The 22,749-nt window shown below is 37.7% G+C and overlaps 2 protein-coding genes across 6 annotated transcripts in view; one reads left to right on the top strand and one right to left on the bottom strand.

Annotated features, from left to right (window-relative positions):
- Positions 1 to 633, bottom strand: part of TRIP12 (thyroid hormone receptor interactor 12) — a 106,403-nt gene extending 105,770 nt beyond the window's left edge. For all 4 annotated transcript variants that reach the window (XM_088132165.1, XM_088132166.1, XM_088132167.1 and 1 more), the window contains exon 1: positions 218 to 633. The gene's annotated coding sequence lies outside the window, so the exon portion shown is untranslated. The remainder of the gene's footprint in view (positions 1 to 217) is intronic.
- A 75-nt stretch (positions 634 to 708) lies between these two features.
- FBXO36 (F-box protein 36) overlaps positions 709 to 22,749 on the top strand; it is a 42,746-nt gene continuing 20,705 nt past the window's right edge. Inside the window, exon 1 of one of the 2 annotated variants that reach the window (XM_007422866.3) lies at positions 709 to 959. In XM_007422866.3, coding sequence (XP_007422928.2) covers positions 864 to 959 — 96 coding nt within the window. In that variant the 5' untranslated portion in view covers positions 709 to 863. Of the gene's footprint in view, positions 960 to 2,354; positions 3,629 to 22,749 lie in introns of those variants that run through there. The other variant, XM_088132169.1, reaches the window with a different exon arrangement.

The raw sequence follows: 22,749 nt of genomic DNA, 5'->3' as shown, positions 1-22,749 counted from the left end.
CCCGGCCCAGGACTCCCTCACCACAAGCCTCCTCTGTCATGCTCCGCAAAACAGTCCCTTCCTCCCATCCCATCCCCCACTTCGGCCCTCAGTAAAAAACAGGCTGGAAAGCAGAGAGAAAAGGAGGGACCTTCTACTCCCACAAAAAGCGTCACCTAGAAAAATAAGTCGCCGCCCGTGTTGTTTCCTCCCCCCTCCTCCTTCCTTCGCACAGTACCTAGTTTGTCCCGACGCGGCCTCCGCAAAAGCGCTCTGTGCCTCCCCAGTAGCTCCGGCTCCTTTTCTGTCCTGCCCGGCGCCTCTTCCCTTCAATTATCAGCTGAAGCCGCAGCACCGATCAGTGCGCCGTCTGCCTCCGCTACCGTACCCCCTCCAGCGGCGTAGGGGGAGGCCGGGGACTACTTCACCCCCAAAGGGGGCCGGGGGCCCCCTCTCCCCCCCTCGCCAGCAGCGGGTGTTCTCCTCCTCCCTGCTTCAGCGCTCCCTGCCGCGGAGCCGGCAGCCCCCCTCCTTCTCTCAAGGATCGGCAGCAGTTCTATCCTTCCTGTCCCCCTCCGCTTGTCTCAGACGTTCCTTGGCTGAAAAAGAGGTATCCCTCCGCTGGGGTCGTCACCCCCGGGGTACGTGCAAGCGTTATCCCCTCAGGGTCAACGAAATCGCTCCAGTCGCTCCCGTCGGCCGTTTCCCCCTCAGCTGTGGCGGTTCCGAGGCCCCTCTTTCCTTCGTTGGGGTGATAAAACCTCCGCGACTTCTAACACTAAGAACTGGCCGTCTCCTTTAAGGGAAGGGGCTGGGCTTCCAGTGACCTTCCAGTCGCCCGCCCCTTCCTGGTTGCCACAGCGACTGGGAGTTGGCGTCCTAAAATGGCGTCTCTCCTGGCTGATACTTTGTTCGAGGTGCGCGGACAAGCCCCGGCGCCTAGCAAAGACTTCTACCAAATCATCGTTACTAGGAAGGATGTGAGTAGATTTTTCCTCTCCCTTCCTTTGATCGACCTGGAGAGATTTCTTTGTTTTGCAGTTGGAGGGTGACTGAGTATTGAGGAAAAAAGAATAACGGATGGTACCTCGACGAAGGGAAAGAAGGCGTGTTAATTACCCTTTATGAGGATGCGTTCCTTGCGGGCAAAACAAAAGAGGGAAGGCGGGGTGGGGGAGAAATTCGCTGACAGCTCATCTTTTTACGGGCAGTTCCTGATTCAGGGCTGGTATGTAAATAGATTAGTAAGAATGGATTGCAATGCTGTGGCTCCACCTACAAAAATTGTCCAGGTGCAATCCCACATGAAGTTTTTTTCGTGGACGGGGCCCTCAACTTCTAATACTGAGATAAGTATAGGCTACAACACTTCTAAACCACATGACCATGATCTGAGATCCTGAAAGTGATAGTAAGTAATGTCTGGAAAGCACCAGGTTTCTTATATTTGCCCTAATTTCTGATGCTTTTTTATCTCAAATAAACAACACAGATACACAAATGTTCAGTAGCCTAATAAACCTTTCTTCAAATTAAGCTCTTTGCAATTAGATTTATTTCTCATGTTTATGATTCATAATAGTCTGTATGCCTCCAAATAAAAGAGAGAGGCAGAAACTGACATGTATATCTCCCTTTCTCATCTTTACTGATAAATAAAATCCCTGTTTCATTACTTGCATTCCCTATTTATTGTGTGAGCACAGGAAAAAATTAGTTTGATGCCCCAGAATTTGTTCAAGAAAAGCTAGCTACAGAGAGATGGGAGACAACAAGAAGTGCATAATTTTGAGAAATATATCTTCATCATAGATGCTTTACCTTTTACACTTCTACAAAATTATATGAAAGCAAGGTTCTTTGAAAGAGTGAAGTGTCTTATATTTCTTATTCCTAAGTAAATATATTTCAGTACTGGTGCTTTAGAAACCATGTGTTAAACAAGGCAGTGTTATGCCCTCCTTCTGCTTTGGATTTTATTCCCATATTCAAACAGCCCAGTCAGTAGCAAGGGATGATAGCTGTTACAATCTAAAATATATGAACTACATAGAAAGGATCTGCATGTAGTAAATACAAGAATCTGAGCTGGCTGTTTAAGCAAATAAATTAGGGCAAGGATCCAGAAACCAGGTGATTAAGATAAAATTGCCAGGTTTCAATTAAGCTACTACACTTGGCACAATTGGAATTTCTAACAGGTGCTTTTAAGTAAATATAAAATGTGTTTTTCTGCTAACTAAATTATCACTTTAAAAAGCAGAATAAGATAGTTTGCTTAATTGTTTAAATGCATAAAAAGTAATTCCTTCACCACTGGATCATATCTTAGTTATTTCCTAACAGAAGACATGCTCCCTCAGGTCCTTCTCTCCTGCCTCACTGAAGTGACAGTATTTCTAGGAGGGGTGAGCAAAGAATTCTAGGAGTGTACATCATGATAATATAATCCCAGCAAGGTCATCTATGGCATCAAGTTCATTCCAGCTGTCCAGCTAAAGCAGACAGCACCTTTATTGAGCATCAGCAACAAGGAAGACACTGGAGGCAAATGATTACTTTAGTGACAACAGCAAAGGCATAAATTCATACTGTGGAGGAGTCAGCAGTGGTAAACCACTCCTGTATTTAACAAGAAAACTACATCATAGACAATATAAAGTGATTGACAATATAGTAATGGTTGATTGGCCTCTCAGGTCAGATGGCACTCAGCATGCTATTGAGGAAGAGCTGAGGATCTTTTGGAATATTAATGGTGTTTACAATATGGCTAGATTAAAGCCTTTGGGATGTGTAGTTGCTGAGGATGCCAAGCAAGAAATGAGAATCTGAAGCTGCAAAGACAAGTTACAGTGAAAACATGGAACATACGAGAATCATCTACATGGGAGAGCTCAACACAGTGAAAGACAAAACGCATTGACTTTTCTGGCATCATCACATTGAAATGGATTGGAATTGAACACTTTCAGTCAGAAAATCATACTGTTTTATTATTGATATGAAAAGCAAAGAAAAAAATAGCTGCTTTCATAGTCAATAAAGCTATAACAAGGACAGTACTTGGGAACAATGCAATCAATGACTGAATAGTATCAATTATACTTCACAGGCAATCCCTTTATTATGATGGTTATCCAAGTTTATGCTCCAACCACTGATGCAGAAAAAGAGGGGGTTAACTACTTTCATGCTCAAATCTGAAATTGACAGAACATGTAAGCAAGATGTGCTGCTTGTGGTTGGAGACTGGAATACCAAAGTTGGAAATATTACAGAGGAAAATGTAATTTGACTGTGGCCTAAGAAACTGAAATGGAGTAAGAAGACAATTTATCAATTTCTGCCAATCCAACTACAGTGATACCTCGGGTTACGAACTTAATCTGTTCCATGACTCTGGTCGCAACCCGAATTGGTCGCAACCCGAAGCAAATTATTCTTGCCAAGCCTGCTCTGCATTTTCTTTGGAGCCATGCTGACAAGCACACCAAAAACCTTCCAAAACGCCACAAAACACACCACAAGCCTCACCGAACGTCTCCTTGCTACCACGATCTCGCCCACAGGAAGCCATGACTGCGTGGCAGCAGGGAAAATGGCCACGGATCCGGTTCGTAACCCGAGGCGGAGTTCGCAAACCGAGGTAAATTTTTGCGGCCGGAGCTGGTCGTAACCCAAAAAGTTTGTTAACAGAGGCATTCATAACCCGAGGTACCACTGTATTTCTTTTTTTGTTTCTTTGTCTGTAATAATTCTGTTAAAGTTTACAAATACAAAGATAAAAGACTAATACAAACTAAGAAAAATATAAAAAGTGAAGTAAAGCAAAAGAAAAGTACTGTACAAAGAAAGAGAAAAAAGAAAAGGAAAAAGAAAAGAAAAGGAGAAATACAAAAAATGACTCCCCCCTCCCCCCAGATAGGTATAAACAACTTCAGGAACTTAACTCCTTCTCTGGTATTTAATAATTTTAAAAAATCTCTTCTGCCATATCTCATCTCTTATCAATAAGCAAACTGTAAAAACTCATCATTGAGTCCTAGTCAGCAAAAGTCCATTAAGAGCTACCAGAAGTAATAACATATATATTTATCCTTAATCAGATAAGGATAAAATTTATATTCCAACTTACTTTTTCTGAAGAATAAAGCAAAAGATATCTCTCCCCATTTATAAACCAATCTTCAAAGCCTTGTCATTCACAGCATATATATTTTAACCCAGATCAAATAAATTTACTTTATAGTCCTTCCATTTACTTTTAAAAAGCTTGATTTTTAATCCCATCAAGTAATATCCCACAAGTTGATTTCTTATCATTTTCTCTTTGTCTCCTCTCAGGAACAGCTTCAGTAGTTTAACATGTCCCTTTTATAAATCCAAGATAAGAAGTCTCAGTCACTCTTCTGATTTATTATTTGTGTGTCCCCTTTAGTTATTAAAATATCAGCCAGTTTCATTTGCAAATCCATTGTGGCATCTTTTTCCATATCATTCTTATAATCTGTCATTTTTAAATCCATTTTCAAATCTACATCATCTTTTTCCATATCACTTTTTAGTCTGGCATTTTTTTAAAAAAAAATCCGTCAGCCTCAGTCTCTGTTTTGTCCAATAAAATCTGTTTCTCTTCTGTAGCCTCCATTAGATCCATTTTTATAGTGGCAGACAATTTTGAAAGTAATTTCTGAGTACATTGTTCCCAGGCAGCCTGAATTTCTTCTATAGTCAGGTAATATTGCTCCATTGTATTAATAGGTCTCTTTCCCTTTAATTATAATCCTTAGTCCTTCTAGTCAACCTTCAAAGTCCCCTCATATCATATGTTTATTCTCCAATCAGCAAAATTTTTCCATGGGAGGATTTCTTACAGTTAATTTCAAAGTTTTCATATATACTTTTATAACATTTTAAACAACCCACAGGAAATATTCTTTCAAGTCCATCTGGCCCCTTAACTTTCCAAAATCAACATTCTAGTCCCTCTTTTACTGTTTTCCAAAAGCTAAAAAAAAAAAAAAAAAATTCATCCATAAAATTCATCCAGGATAGAAGGAAGCTCTCTTGGAGTAATGAAACTTGCCCTTCAGAAGGTTCTTAACATCCAAAAGATCAGTAACAAGCAATTTCCTAAGGTAGTTAAGAGAGGAAGTGGGCAAACCCAGTGTCTGTTTGAAGGCACCAAGCTGCAGCTTGGGCAGGATAATTTTCCCCTGGATCCAAGAGCTCTCAAACCCACCAGAGATTGCTATTTTACAGTCTCTTCACCAGCGAGCCTCAGTATGGAGCAAACCTGTGGGTGATCCTAGTTCTCTCCTTGATCTGGAGAGGAGTTTTGAGGAGCTGATCCATTCACTGGCTTCTCTTTTCACCTTGGCTGTTGGCTCTGCTCTCATGGAGCCATCTTCAGTCCGCCACTGCTTCCCCAGAAGTCAGGACAGTCCCAATCCAATGATTTCCTCGTTGCTAACACCATCTTCCAACAACAAAAACAACACCTATATACATGAACATCACCAGATGGAGTACACAGAAATAAAATTGACTACACAGGTAGTCCCTGGGTTAAGAATGCCCAGTTTAAGGACAACCCATAGTTAAAAATGGAGCCTATTGTAACAAAAATTAAGTTAAATACACAATGATTCGAGTTAAATACACAATGTTTGAGTTAATTACACAATACAATAATACTGTTCTGGCGTACATACAAATTTGACTTAAAGATAGACCTTGGGAATGGAACTCATTCTTAAACTGGAAACTACCTGTACTATTAGTACAAGGAGGTGGAAGAGCTTAGTTATAACAGCAAAGACTGGCTAGGGCTGACTGGGGAACATATCACAAGCAGCTATCGTACACATTCCAAATCAAGCTAAAATGAAAGAAGAAAGCCAGCCAGTTTCCCCGATATAATTTTGAGCATGTACCCATCATTTTCAAGAACATCAGAAGAGTTTGACCAAATTTTTATTGGACCAAATGTGCTTTTACTCCACAATTTCACTCTCTGGCTAGGTTCACAAATTACACTAATCAATGGTTTGTTTAACCATTATTGAGTTCTCACTAAATGCTGAATCTTAAATCATGGTGGTTGATTTCATACAATACCCCAAGCCAGCATGCCATATCATGGCTTAGTACAGTGTATATTACTTAACTTCTATTTTGATTCAGGCTTCTTCAACAATAAGGTATGTACTCCACCAAGAAATTGTACTAAAGGAATTACTATATGTGGTCAAACCTTTTTATATTATCTTGGAGAAACCTTGGAGAATTGGTGAAGTATGCAGTGACTAAAGGAGACCAAATATTACTCCTGTCCTCAAAAGGGGAAGAGATGGAGAAAATTGGGGGAACTGCAGACCAGCCTGATATTGATACATGGGAAGAATCTAGAGTAGATCATAAATATTATCTGCCAGAAGTCATTATGGATTTGTCAAGACTAAATTAATTTAATTATTTAATCAGGTATTTTTTTTAATATAAAGTGAGAATGCTATGGATATATCTTTATTTTAGCAAAGTCTTTGACAAAATATCCCTTGACAGTCTGAATAGCAGGCTAATTAAATGAGGGTTAGATGGCACAACAATTAAGTAGATACACAGTTAGCTTGAAAATCATACTCACCACTGGTTCTTCATCAAAGTAAGAGAGATTATGAATGAGATACCACAAGCCTCAGCTGTTACGTCCTATACTTCAATAACTTCATTAATGACTTGGATGAAGAGACAGGTAACCAGGTAAAATAGGTTTCATGAACCAATCCAACATGTCCTCTGTTTTAGTTTTCTCTCCATATGTTGTTGTTATTAACAGAATTCAGGTAGTCCTTGTTTAGCGACCACAATTGGGATGGGCATCTTGGTCATTAAGCAAAGCAGTCGCTAAGTGAAACTGTGACTGTGCTTATGATCTTACTTCTGCTTTCCTCTGCTTTACAGACCTGTGAAGGTCATAAATGCAAGGATTGGTCATAAAATTACTTTTTCACCACTGTCGTAACTGCGAATAGTCACTAAATGAGGCAGTCACTAAATGAGGAATCCCTGTAATATTACAAATATCCATATACCGTTACTATGGATAGTAAACACAAAACCCAGACTTGCTATGATACTATTTTTATCTTCAACTTTTTTTTTTCAAGGAACAACAGTACAGATACTTAGCTAACATTCTTATATCTACTTACAATTATTTTTAACTCAGAATACATGGAAAGGAATTATAATTTGGTAAAATCTAATTATAAAATGTGTGATTCTTTGAAATTGAGCTATATTGTCACAATTTATTCATTTGTTTATAATGTCCTAACAAATATGTTCTCCAAGCTACAAATTAAATGTTTATTAATATTTTCATTTTTATAATGTATTGAATATATACTACTACTAATATGAATGCTAACTTCATGTGGTATGCCATTAATTGAAAACGGTCATTTAAAAACTGTTAAATAACCTGTGCACAAAGTGATGACATTTGTCCAGATTTAACTGAAAATAAGTCCCATTGGAATCTCCGGGCCTTTCTTCTCAGTAAACATGGATAGGCCTGGGCAGCACAGAAGCAAATCTAAAAGTACTTCCTTAGAATATTGAAATTCAGTGCTTCAAAGCGTTATCTCTGAGGGATATAATTATCCTACATGTTTGTAATTTTTATTAGGAAGAGGTTGCACTGAATTTATTCAGCAAAACTAATGTAGGTCTTCCCTAAAATGTCAGTCGTAGTAGTTACCTAAAGGAAGAAGCTCTGTTACACATGCAAACCCAACCTCAAGAAATCTTTATATACTTAGGTGGGATAAAATACAAAAGATCCATGGGTGTTAGGATAAAGAAGAGAAATCTGCCTGTTTAAGAGTTTACAATATACTTTGTTTTAGAAAATGCCATATTATGACTTCATCCAGTTAAGTGTACTACATATCCTTTTTAAAAAGAGGGTTTTTTCTAACAAGGAACAGCTTCTGAAAGATCTACAGCTTCTTATTCTAAATTTTCACTTTAAACTTCACGTGCCTCAAAGAAGTTTTGCAAAACTAAAACTTTTTAAGTATTTCCATGTCTTTTCCAAGAAATATTGTGGGGAAAATCACAGCATTTAATCTCTAGATTTTCAGCAATTACTTTAATATTTATGTAAATCAGAATAGGGAGGGAACATTCCTTATATAAGGAATAACGATAATAGAAAAAATCATTTCACATCAGTGTATATTACAGCTATTCATTCTAACGTTTTAAAAATAGAATCTTATTAGTATTCTTAAATATGGCAAATTCTGTAATGTTATATTCATACATGTAATTTCATATGTCTGAATAACCAGATAGTTTCTCAAATTTTATATCCAGAATGCTCTGCCTATAGTTTTGTTGTTTGTTTTTGCAGCGAATATCTGTACAGTAAATGGAGATTTCCTTACTTTTCTCTTTTGTCACAAACAACTTTTCTGCCACTCTCTTCTTTAATTAGTGACAATTACAGCTGTGAAAAAGTCTAACATGACAACAAGCCACGTAACTCCTCATCTAGTTCCTCAAAATGACCCCTGTTTTGAAAGTATAGAAGGGGAAGTAAAGAGTGAAATTGCAATTCACCTTATAGTCATTATTTACAGTTTATGGAAAAATGCTTATTTCCTCTCTGAGTACCAGAGGCAATGTACATGTAATCAGTATTTCATAACATGCAAGGATTTAGGTCTCTTAGTTCCTGGTGGGCCAAAATCTGGCACTGACAAACTATTCACAGACAGATTTTCTGTTAAGAAAGAACTTTTCTGAGTCAAGGCAGTACAGTTATGAGAAGTACAATTAGCTTCCAACTTCATTTCCTGGAGGAAGAATAGCAAAGGAAAGTCATTTGTAGGAACTGGAGGTTGTTTTGTTGTACCTTTCTCAGTCTGAGCGCATTTGGATTAAGTATAGACTTTTTAAAATAAATAAGCAGACAGACAAACATCACAAAATGGCAAACACTGCCAATCTTATCCTTTTGGCAGAAAAACAAACTGATGAGGCTGGAACACAGAATGCCCAGGTACTTAAATGTGGGTAGAAGTAGGATCCTGGCTCCAACATAAAACCACTGCTTTCATCCTATTATTTGTTTGTTTTGGTGCCTTCAAGTCAGTGTTGATTCCTGGTGACTGCCTGGACAAGACCCTGCAGTTTTCTTGGCAAGATTTCGGAAGTAGTTTGCCATTGTCTCCTTCCTAGGGCTAACAAAGACTGACTGGCCCAAGGTCACCCAGTGGCTTTGAGCCTAAGGTGGGACTAAAACTCACGGCCTCCCGGTTTCTAGCCTGATGCCTTAACTATTAAACCAAACTGGCTCTCCATTATCATCATCATCATCATCATCATCATCATCATCATCTAAATTTATATGTAGCTCTGGACGGCGTACACAAGATTTGAAAAATAAAATCAAGACAATAAAAAGAACAAAAAAAAAGGTAGAGATGGCAGAATAACAAACCAGGTGGAAACCAAAGAAAACAACCTGGGTTAAAAGGAGTCTTCAGTCATACTAAATGCTAAAACTATAAAACCAGAGGTAATACATATGATCAGAGAGAACCATGAAGGGTCTGTGGCTTTGTCTACACAGCATTAATTCCATTGGCACTGGTCAATCAATATTTTTATTACAGTCAATGACTCAATTCAAATGATATTACAATATAGAAGTAGCGGCCAGCTCACACCTAGTTTTACAGGTGTTATAATAACATTTGGCAACATCCAAGAAAATAAAATCTACCTGATGAGATAAAGAATATGCACATAAAATAAATCAGTATGATCTGGATGTTCTGTCAAATAAAAATAAATAAAATGGGCTCTAATATCACTGTACAGTAAAACAAGCTATACAGTAAAACATGAGCAGTAGATTCTATGGTTCCTGTGGCATATGGACAAATAATCTGTATTAGGACCATACAGTGATACCTCGGGATACGAACGCCTCTGCTTGCGAATTTTTCGGGTTACGACCAGCTCCGGCCCCAAAAATTTACCTCGGTTTGCGAACTCCGCCTCGGGGTATGAACCGGATCGGCGGCCATTTTCCACCGTGACACGTGGTCCGTGGCCATTTTCCACCCATACCACGTGGTCCGCGGCCATTTTCTGCCCATGCCATGTGGTCCGCGGCCATTTTTCCACCCGTGCCACGTGGTCCGCAGCTGTTTTTCCGGCCCTGCCGCGTGGTCCGCGGCCGTTTTCGCGCCGCGCCGGGCTGTTTTCGCGCCGCACCGCGCCGCGCTGGGCCGTTTTCGCGCCGCGCCGCGCCAGGCCGTTTTCGCACCGGGCCGTTTTCGTGCCGCGCCGGGCTGTTTTCGCGCCGCACTGCGCCGCACCCAGCCGTTTTCGCGCCACACCACACCGCGCCCGGCCGCTTTCCCGCCCGACGCATGGTCCGTGGACACCAGAACGGATTAACGGTAATTACATTGAACCTTATGGGAAATTACCTCGGGTTGCGACCAAATTCGGGCAGAGGGCGGAACGGATTAACCGGATTTACATTGAACCCTATGGGGAAATTTGCCTCGGGGTGCGACCAAATTCGGAGGGCGGAACGGATTAACCGGATTTACATTGAACCCTATGGGGAAATTTCCTTCGGGTTACGACCAACTTGGGATACGCCCAGAGTCACGGAACGGATTAAGTTCGTATCCCGAGGTACCACTGTACTATATATTAGGATGGCAGCCAAGGGAGGAAGTTACTCATCTTTTAGTTGGGCAACTAGTCCAGATTATGTTGGCAGTTTGTGAAATTAACAATTCTACATACTTCTTTTCCTATAACAGCTTTCAGATATTATATTAGAGATTCTAAAAATACCAGTTTAGGCTATTATTCTATTTTTTTTTTTTTTTTTGGTAAAAAAAATAACATCAGGAGATAAAACTATAGTTCTATCTACCCATTTAGGTCTGTCAAGTTTATATTTCGATATAAACATCTTGGATTGCACTGTTTGAATCTCAAACAAAAATTTACCTTAATTAAAATATTTCCTGGATTTATTTTCTGCAGATACTGTATATTTGTATGTATGCCATTCTTTTTTAAATTTGAAAAATAATAACAGATTAAAATGAAGTCAGAAGAGTTTCCTGGTGAGTGGGCAGCCAAATAAATTTAATAATAAAAATAACAACTACAAATAACAGCATGACAAAGTAACAACAATGGTGCATTGGTATATCTGCAAGAAATACCATTTGCCTGCAAGCAAGAACTGGTGGGACCACAAAGCAGACAAAGTAATAGAAAATGAAGAAGCTAAAGTGCTCTGGGACTTTAGAATTCCGCAGACAAGCACCTGCTACATAACACCCCAGACTTAACAATTGTTGATAAGAAAGACAAAAAAGTCTGGATAGTGGATATTGCAATACCTGGAGACAGCAGAAGAGAAGAGAAAGAACTGGAGAAAATCACAAAATACAAAGACCTGCAAATAGAAATAGTACGACTGTGGCAAAAGAGAGCAAAGGTAGTAATAGGTGCCTTGGGTGTAATCCCAAAACATTTGGAGCACCATTTGAAGACCATCGGCATTGCCAAAATCACCATCAGTCAATTGCAAAAAGCACCTTTAACACCATCAAACAATAACATCTGCCTATCCCAGGTCCTTGGGAAGGACTTGATAGTTGGATAAAAATGCCAAATCCAGTCTAAATATTTGACTGACTGTATGACAAACAATAATAATGCCTACTAGTAAGGAAACACAGATTGACAAAAATAGTTTTTTAAGAATCTAAATAATGGTGAGGAAAAATTAAGGGTAGTGAGTAGGACCATTGTGAGTGACCATTGTGAGTAGACAAGTAAGAGACAAAGCAATCTGGCAATTAAGCTTCTTAAGCCCTGTTTTCATGGTGAGCAAGATGGGGTAGTAACAACAGAAATGTAACTAGAGAATGTTCCATTGAATATGTAATTAACATTACATCTGTCAGTTATTTGATTTGGCCAAGCAAGTGATGATATATTGCAGTGCTTTAAAATATAAATGTTTGAAACATTTTGTCTATGGCAAATGCAAATTTTCCAAGGGGGTAACTATGTTAATCTGTTGCTATAAAGACTATAGATTTGTAACACAGTTAAGTTTTCTACATTTATTATGGTATTGTAAAAGCTTCTATGGACCAGAATCCATAGATATATCTAATCCACAAAGGTATATTTATAAGTAACTACTATACCGTGCAGATTATTTCTTGTATTCCTGTTTAATATATATGCTTAATTATATCAGTGTTAATACATCTACTTAATGATATCAGTATGAAACTTGAGAAGCAAAAGATAATTTTGCTTAATACATAAATGTTTCCATAACTTGGAGGATTAAAAAAAAACATCAAGCCTATCATATGCCCTTTGTAACTACTAGAATGAGATGTTCATTTGTCCTGAGTGTAAAACAGAAGTATAATGTTGGACCATCGAAAATAGCTTTTCCAGTTTCAGAATATTTAAAGTTAGGAATGTTTTGCATCCAAGCACATGCATACATGTCTCCAAGAATGGGTGTCTTTGGTGGCTGCTCCAATTTTGTGGAGTTACTTACTACCAGTGGTTCATCTATTCTCTTAGATGAAGAAAAATTGAAGATCTGGCATTTTCTCTGGATTTTGTTAGTTTTATATAGCTGATTTTCTAAATTGGTTTTCACCTTCAAATTGACTGATATTTTAAATATATGCTTCAATTATTTAATCTTGGTTTTAAATATATTTTAATTCTGTTTTTACTTATTTTTATCAATCTCTTGGAGTAAATAAATAAATTACAAAGCATTTTAAAATTTGGCTAACATGTATTGGCATTTTCTTTTGAAGTAATAATTTTTATAGTAAACGTTCAAAATCTGAAACTAACTTAAATATCTACCAATATCAATCTTTCAGTTACACAATTGGAGACCTCTTTCAGTCTGTCCAGATTCAAAAGTCATGTTAGCATCCAGAAGGAGTTTTAAGCATAATTTTTAAAATAATCCAGAAACAAGCACTGGTATCCATGAGGGATCAGTAAATCTTCTTTTTTTGAAACAAGAGCAGGACAGGTACCATTGGGTTGAAATTAAAAGAAATGTGATTGAGGAGGGATTTCTCAGGAACAGCTATTAAGCTGTTAAACCATCTGCTAGAACATTGGTGGAAATTTTCAATTGGGGACTGCATGGCCACCTGTTGGGGATAGTTTAGTGGATTCCTGCACTGAGCAGGGAGTTGGACTAAAGATCTGCAAGGTCCCATTAACTCATGTACTCTATGATTCTGTGATTTTCAAACTTTTATATTGTTGTGAAAAAAATTCATCACATGTATCTGAAATCACAAAGAGTATAGTTTGATTCAGTGGAAAAGGTACCTATTTACCATCAAGTAATGAAATACACATGAAATTGTAGAACATTAACTCGTCTGTTTAAAATGAATGGACATAAGTACTTCCAAGTTAATTCCTATTTATAATTATTAGAATTGATGCATGCAAATAACTTGGGACTGAAGTCAGAAGAACAAATATATTTTCTACATAAAATGAAAGAGAGAGTGTTTTTATTTAAAAGCCCCAGTTATAGAATTCCTTGATTCAGTCTCTGTTGATACTGAATATTATAAGCTTTCAGTGTCAAATGAAGATGTATCTTCACTCTCTGTTTTGCTGATAGTGCTCTGATTGTTCTGCTTACAGAGTTTTGGGAGGTTTGATGATTTTAAAGAAATGAAAATTTTAACATGGTCTTTATAATAAAAATTTATTGTAATTTTTTTACTTCCATTTTGAGATTGTTTTATCAACAAAAGTCAGATTGTTAGAAATAATACTCATAGGTTATAAAAAACATAGATTGCCACTCTTTACTGATTGATCCACCTGTAGATATCAGCATCTCCAGAAGGTGTATGTGCCAAAGATCATACATTCCTTAGTGCTTGAGTCAGGAGATTAGTTCCAGATTTAGATATACTTAAAATAAACCCATCAGAATAATGAACCTCAAGTTAGTTATAGCTAAAGCTTCATTTTATGGAACTTCTGTAACAGAGGGTACAATTCCATTTACATTAATCTAGAATGAGTTAATGTGAGCCTTATTCTGAAGCAACATGAATCGGATTGCATTGTAAGTCTGGATACAATATTAACTGATCTGTTCTAAAGCTTAAAAGAATATTCCTTATGTTTTTCTACAAATATAAACATTCATATAGAATAAGCTGTATATCCAAGGAATTGCTTTTTGTGCGTGTATACATTAATTGAACATTTAGTAGTTGAATGAGCCAAAGTTCACAAGTCACAATCTATTATACAGTTAGCTCCTTTGCATTCAGTTTCAATTAGGAAGTTTTCTTTTAAAAACGAACAGCTAATTTAAGCTAATGTTTGTTTCCTTGTTTTATCCTGTTATAGATCTAATTGTGCTTTAGCTGTTCTTAATAAAGGCAAAGAAATAGAAAAGCAAGCAACTTGCTACATTTTTCCAGCTGTGTAAAATGGTATTCAGATTTTTATTATAACTAAATGGAAACAAACAAAAGTCACATGTTACGGTAAGCCATAATGGGACCTGGTTGTTTTTGGCTTATCATATGTGAAGCCATTCATTAAGGCTTAGCTTTTATGTGAGACTGTGGCCAAAATGGTTTATTCCACAAGCAAAGTTTTTAAAAATATGACAGTATTAAGTGTGAATGCAGTCAGAGACATTACACTAAGCCTAAACTCTTGCATCATGTTGATACATACATAATCCCATAACTTCCTTGGCATTTGGTCTAGAAACATCTTTGCTTCCTCTCAACATTCAAGTGCCTTTGAAAAAAATTTTTTCCATGTTTCATACCATTATGATTCTACCCACTTTGTATGAGGAAGGATGGCTGGTTTTTCACATCTGGATCTAAGTGTGAACCTGCAAATCAAATAAAACTGAATTATCTTGGTTAAGAATCTAGGCTGTGAATCCAGGGTTTTTTTATCAGTTATTTTAAGGGCCATTAAAGTCAAAAGACCATCATGCTAATGTAAAAATTCTATTCCACATGTGCTATATCACAACAGTTTCTTTCTTGGAAGATTTACTCCTAGATTTTCACAATCTATTAGAAGCAAACAAAGGCCCAGGGTTGCTTTATTTCCAGACTGCTGAATCATATCTGAAACTCAGATAAATGCCCATTTAAAGGGGAAATTCTTCAGGATTTTCCAAAATACCACAAGGGCTGAGTATTACATTTTTCAGTGCAGGTTTCTATTTTCCAATTCACATTTACTGAAAGTGAGTGAGTGTTTTGATTATCAAGGTTCAAGCCAAGTACTGCTATAACTTTCAGCTCTCCAGATCCTTAAGCCCTTATTCAGAAGTTGATTTATTCAGCAGTAGGCTCACAGATATAGCTTGGCAAACAGAAATGAAGCCATATACACAAAGAAGGTATGCATTATTGGTGCATGGGTGCACCTACTTGGGTGAACAATTCCAGTCTGTAGGCATGGAGAAGCGTGATTGAGTCCATAATTGTTCCAATGTTGGGTACCACAGGGCTGTATCTTTTCTCCCTTGCTTTTTAACATCTGTATGAAGCTTTTAGGAGAAATCATCTGTCAGTTTGGGCTGAGGTATCATCAATAGGGGATGGTGGTGAAACTCAACTTTACATTGTCGCTCCAGGTTGAACCATAGATGTTGTAGAAGTCTTGATCCTGTGTCTGGAGTCTGTGGAGGACAGGATGGGGAGAAAGAAGCTCAGATTAAAAACCTAGCAAGATGGAGGTATTGTTTGTTAGTAAACATCTAGGCATTCCTAAAATCATAAGTGCCAATGTTGGCTTTAGATAGGATCACACTCTCCCTGAAAGAGCAAGTCCATGATCTGGGAGTTTTACTAGACTCATATCTCCTGCTGGAACAGCAGAAGACAGGTGTGGCTAGGGGAATCTGTAGCTAGGGCCCTACCCAGACAAGTTTTGGTAACTCATGCCCTTATCACCTTATGCCTTGACCACTGCAGCCCTGTTCTACATAGGACTGTTTTTGAAGATTACTTGGAAACTACAATTGGTACATAATGCAGTGACTAGACTTTCCCCAATCGATTCTGGGGAACACCCACCCTTTCCCCAATCGATTCTGCCTGTCCAATCCAGATGGCTAGAGAACCAGACTGGGGAACCAGACTGGGTGGAACCTGCTATTGCACAATATTGCCTTTTGTGGATTCACTGCTGTGCTAACTAGTAGGCTTTTGGGTCCAATTCAAGATGCTGGTTTCCATTTACAAAGATCTATGCAATGCAGCACTGGGTTACATTAGAGACTGCCTTACCGCAAATGATTCTGTAAAAGCATCAAGACAGGACTTCCTCAAGATCCTGTCACTGCAAGAGGTGAAAGAAACATGGGCCAGAAGGCAGGCCTTTTCCATGCTTGCCCTACCATTGTTGAATTGGTAGGGCTGGCCCTTTCACTTTTGGGAAAGCCATAAAGACTCTCCTTTTTAAGTGGGCACTTAATCTGAGTTGAAGGTGACCACGCAAACGTTTTAGCTACTTTTTCTGTTGATCTGAAAGTGCTGAGTTCTAATTACATTATTTTATGTTTGTATTGTTGATTGATCATTATAGTACAAACATTTTGCAAATAAATAAGTCTTCCAAAATGGTCTAAATACCACAATCTGTTTTCTTTTCTGGAAAAGTTATTTCCCCAAAACTGCTCAACCAGTTTTGAATGAATAGATGGATGAATTTATTTATTTACTTATTTAAGCATTTATCTGATGCCTCAATCGTGACAGATTCTATGCGATGTATAGAAAATAATGATTAAAACAATAATACATTACATTAAAGGATACAATACAGTTAAAACAACACTGATGCTAACAACTTCTCAATAAATCCCCAAAGGCCTTCTGGAAAAGCTAATTTTTATCAGCTTCTAGAAAGCCATGAGAATTGGAAATATCCTCACCATGGGTAAGCTGTTCCAAAGGTGAGGCCTCACAGAAAATGGCCATTATTAGGTATACCTCATGTCTACCTCATGGTAGGAGGAGACCCTCAGCAGGAATTCTCTAGCCATCTGGATTGGACAGGCAGAATCGATTGGGGAAAGGGTGGGTGTTAGATACCCAGACCCCAAGTTTGAGCAACCAGCACTGGGGGGGGGGGGTAGAGCAAATTACACAAATCTCCTTAGGAGATGACAAGGGCATGAATGACCATTGTCAGAACATCTTTATTTTTTATTTATTTTATTTATTTATATATCAAATTTTTCACTGCCCATCTCATTGACCAACTCTAGGTGGTTTACAAAACAGCTAAAATCAATTAAAATTACAAAATTACAATAATAAATAGAAAATAAATCTAAAAATAATTGGCAAGTCGCTCAGGGAGCGTCATCAAGGTGCTAGCCACCCCCAGGATTGAGTAAGGTTGTTATCACCCCATGCAAGCCAGCAGAGCCAGGTCTTTAATTCTTTCCAGAAGGCTGGTAGGATAGGGGCCTGCTGCACCTCTGGGGGGAGAATGTACCAAAGGGCAGGGGCAACGGCAGAGAAGGCTCTCCTCCTGGGCCCCGCCAGCCGACATTCTCTCGCTGACAGGACCCGCAACATGCCCTCTCTGCCTGACCAGGTGGGACGGGTTGAAGTGACGGGGGTGAGACGGTCTCTCAGGTAACCTGGACCCAGGTATACTAGTTGAAGCTGGGCAAAGGCCTCCTGGCCATGGCTTTCACCTTCACTTTGAACAGGAGCAATGAGTCCCAGACTGATTCCTGCTGTGGACCTGCTTTCTCATTGGGAGCACAACCCATCAAGAGTATAAAAAAATTAGAAGGCTTCTGAATTAACAGTTACTCCACCTTGCTTGGGATGAGTCTGAGACAGTTTCTCCCTATCCAGATCCTGAAAGCCTCCAGGTAGCGGGTCACATGGTCTGCTGGATCTTCCATTTGGTCCGGGTGAGGATATATAGCTGGGTATCATCAGCATGTTGATGATACCTCACCCCAAACCAGTGGTTGACCTCTCCCAGCAGCTTTATATAGATGCTAAACAGAATTAAGGAAAAGGACTGAGCCCTGAGCCATCCCATAACAAGAGCATCATTGTGGCTGACATCTCCCCCCAATATACTACCACCAATTTGTTACAGCTATTCAGGAAGGAGCACAACCACTATAACATGGTGCCTCCAACTCCCAACTGTAGAAGGATACTGTAGATAACAGTTCTGAAAGCAACTGAGAGGTCTAGGAGTCATGCCTCCTCATTCCGAGACCACCACATGTAACTCATGTGAGCAATTAAGATTATTTCCATTTGAATCCCAGATTGCCACATATCCAGATAATCTATATCCTCCAGAGCCTTACCACTTTCTCAACAACCTTCCCCAAAATGAGAAAGTTGTAGGTAAGACAATAATGGTCCATTTTTGTGTGATCCAGAGCTGGCTCTTGAGAAGTAGAAGGCACTATCAGAGCTGTTGAAACCTTTTCGCCCTCAAGGAAGTGTTGACTACTACATGGATCCATCTCCCAGATTTCTCTCTGTTTTTTTGAACTAGATGAAACTGCAAGGTCCAGAAGAAAAATTGAAACATTCTAATGTTCCCCAGAATTATGTTTTGTACATTCCTAGAAAACACATTTAGTTGCCAGCTGCCTTGAGGACCTTTAAGGTCAAAAGCTGAAATATATTTTAAATAAAAATGTGCTCTAGTTTGATAATTAAAAACAGGCAATACAGAAATTCCTTTGTAAGATAATTGAAAATTATTTCAAAATTCCTCAAAATATTGCTTTTTATAGCAGTATTGTTCCTAGCCATAATATATTGGATTATTATGTCACAATAAATTTTAATATCATTTCCCTATTTTTCCATTATTTAGCTCTCAGTGTTAATATTGCTGTGAGTCACCATTATGTGGTTTACTTTAAGTATCTGGATTGCCAAGTAACTTATTATTTTTGGCTAATGGATTATTAATTGGATTTTTAATATCACAGGTACTCATATGAAGTTTATAATTAATGTATCAAGTGCTTCTTAGATTGATCCTTTGTTCCTAATTGTATGCAGACATCAGACCAAATGCTGAATTCTAGCAGTAATTAATGATGTGCAACTAAATATGCAACATATTTATTTTTAACAAACTAAGCAATTATTTCTGTACTCCATAAACCAGATGTGTATTGATAAGTTCTTTAGATTAAAAATCTATTTTTATTCATTGATATCCTTAGGTGGACAACCTTAATTGCCCAATTCTGTATTTTAGGAAATACTAAAAACAAAATTTTATAAAGGTACTTCCTAGGTTAAGAATGCCTGGGTTACAGACAACCCATAGTTAAGACCAGAGCCTATTCTAGCAAAATTCGAGTTAAATACCCAATGATTCAAGTTAAATACACAATGGTTTGAGTTCATTACACAACACTACTTATACGTTCTGGCTTACATACAAACTCGACTTAAGGACTGACCTTGGGAATAGAACTTGTTCTTAAACTGGGGATTACCTGTAGATACAATCTCATCTGTAGCTAGAAAGCCATTCTTGGAAACAATAATTTGCTCTGTTGCCTGTCAATGAACCTTCTGGAACTAATTAGAATAATGGCCTACCAAGTAGGAACTAATAAAAAAGTGGCACACATTTTATTTTATTTGCTATAAAAGCATGGACCTATTATAGAATTTCTGCCTTAAAATTTCACAGAACTATTAAGAATAATTTTGAGAAATATTCATTTTCAGTTTGGTTTTTCCACTTCCTAGGAGATTTCCTTCTCAGGTAAAGGTACAAAACAGATGCATCTACAAACAATTTTCCTTGGTGAGTTCCTAATAGCTATTGTGACTCCTTGAGGGAAGACAGATTGCTGCTTTTAGTAGACTGAACACCATCCACACATTTAATAATAATTTCATTTGTTGGACAGCCCTTATCTTAGTAGACCTGAAATATGAACTATCTTTTTGACCCTGATTAAGCAGCAATTTGATCATATTTTGCAGAAGTTTACTTTGTCTTACAGAATGGATATCAATTATCAACATATAACTATGCAGTATGTTAAACTGGTGAATGATGAATTTCCTGATATGTCATGTTTAGCCTGAAAGTGGAATTCTTACTTTTTTCTTGCAGTACTCCTATACTCAACATGAATATATGCAGAAATAATTATTAGAAATTTCATAAGTGTATGTTCTGTTCATAATACTAGAAACCAGAATCATCCAATGAAGGTTATACATTGTTATTCAGCTATTAGTTGAATTCATATAGGAGGGAGGGAGGGAGGGAGGGAGGGGATAGAAAGGTATGCACAAATGCTATTTATAATCATTATCTTATTCACCAAAAATGTGAACTCTTGCACTTTTAAAAATAAAAACTGGGGAGGGGTATTTGTTTAATTGGGTTGTTTCTTCATCTTCTGAATATTTATTTTGTAATGCATAATTGTAGAAAAGTTGAGAAACATTGATTTAGAGAAAGCATATGATAAAGTGAATAGGCCTGAATTACGTTTTGCATGAATGTGGAGTTGAAGTTTAGTTGCTGAATGCAATAAGAATAGCGTGTGTTGGAAGTAAAACATGTGTATGTATTTTATTCCTTGCTCCCTTTTTTTCTTTGTTTCTTTTGTTTTTCTTGTCACTTTTTACTTAATAAAAATAGAAATTATGAAGAAAAAAAACAGACGTGTAAGAATAAATGAAATCCTTAGTAAAGTTTCAGCACTGAACAGGGAATAAGACAAGGATGTGTGATGTCTCTTTGGCTCTTTGTTGTATTTATGGATAAATGTATTGATGTATTGAGTGAGTGAGTGAGTGAGTGAGTGAGTGAGTGAGTGAGTGAGTGAGTGAGTGAATGCCATCAAGTTGTTTTTGACTCTTAGGTTGGAAAGCAACTTTTCTCCATGACAATCTGTCCCTAACCTGGTCTTTCAGGTCTTACACTCATTGCCACTGTAATTGAGTCGATGATCCATGCTGCTGGTCATCCTCTTTTTCACTTTCCCTCCACCTTTACCAGCATTAGAGTCTTGTCCAGAAAGTTAGGTCTTCGCATAATGTGTTCAAAGTAGGATAATTTCAGCATGGTCATTTGTGCCTTGAGTGAGAACTCTGGTTTGATTTGTTCAATGATCCACCAGTTTCTTTTCTTATTTGTCCATGGTATTCTCAGGAGTCTTATCCAACATCAAAGTTCAAAAGCATCAGTACTCTTCCTATCCTGCTTCTTCAAAGTCAACTTTCATTTCCATAGAGTGTCACAGAGAATACCGTGGCTTGCATGATTCTGATCTTTGTAGGTATAGACACATCATGGCATTTGAATATCTTTTCCAAGGCCTTTATGGCTGCTCTACCAAATGCTTGTCTCTGGCATATTTCTTGACTGCTTGTTCCTTTACTGTTGATTCTGCCTAAAAGGCAGAAGCTATCCACCACTTTGATAACTTCGCTATCAATTCTAAGGCTGGTTTTTGTACCTGTTGTCATTAGTTTGGTCTTCTTTATATTTCAATCAGTCAAACTTTATTTCAATCAAAGACCAGTATAGTTCCTTATATTTAATTTTAGTCCCATTTTTTTACCACACTCCTTGACTTTTATTACTAGAGCTTGTAGATACTTTGTATTTTCAGCTATCAGGGTAGTACAAGGGATACTTATGATTATGTTATTGTGGACCTGAATGTATAGTACTTTTGTTCTGTATGCAGATGAAACCTATGAACCCAGATCATTTACAGCAAATTTAGGTAAATAATATGATGTACAAGAAGTCTGGATCTGAATATTAATGTATCTAAGACCAAGATAGCTATGCTTGACTGGGAAATTGAATGAATGGCTACAGGTTATACAAACATGGCAAAATACTACAGCAAGTATGTGAATTTGTATACCTTGGCTGAAATTTACTAAAAATCAGAAAACAGATGGACAAATTAAAACATGCCAAAGGCTGATAGAAGGGTAGTGGATGGTATGTATTATGTTTTGAGGAATGATTATTTGTTGAAAGAAGTGAACATTTATTTATTTATTTATAGATTTATGAGGCCGCCCAACTCCGACAGTGTGACTCTGGGCAGCATACAACATAAACACACAATAATAATAAACAATATATAAATACAAAATGTAGGACTTTAATGGTAATCACCAGCACCCTAAGTCTGATCCAGAAGCCTATGAGAACATGTCAGTAAATTGAATACAGTGGGAAAGGGGTTATTTAAAAGTTTATATGGTAAAACATAAAGAGATAGGGTCAAGAATAAATGTGTACTGAATGAATGTGGATTGAATGAAAAAGTAACTTGTAGAAGAGAAATATAATGAAAGGGTTTGGTCATGTAGAAAGAGAGTCATTGGCAGACTGGCAGCATATAAATTTAATTTTTTTTATGATGATGATGATGATGTATGCAGATCAAATTCCAAAACAAATATAGGAAGAAAGAGCCAATGCTCAAAAGGAAGGGAAAGAGAGAAGTTTAAAGAACAAAAGTCAAAGGAACTGTTTTTGAAAGTGTGGGGAGGATGGTACACAAGAATGGTAAGGTATGGAGAGGTATAATTAATGGTGTTGGTATAAACTAGACTTTTCTCTCACTCATCTCCTGCC

Source organism: Python bivittatus, unplaced genomic scaffold, assembly GCF_059951505.1.
Source record: "Python bivittatus isolate LINGU-HERP-01145 unplaced genomic scaffold, Pbiv_v1 ctg000980_np1212, whole genome shotgun sequence".
Classification (NCBI taxonomy): domain Eukaryota; kingdom Metazoa; phylum Chordata; class Lepidosauria; order Squamata; family Pythonidae; genus Python; species Python bivittatus.
This window is presented reverse-complemented; position numbering and strand designations above follow the sequence as displayed.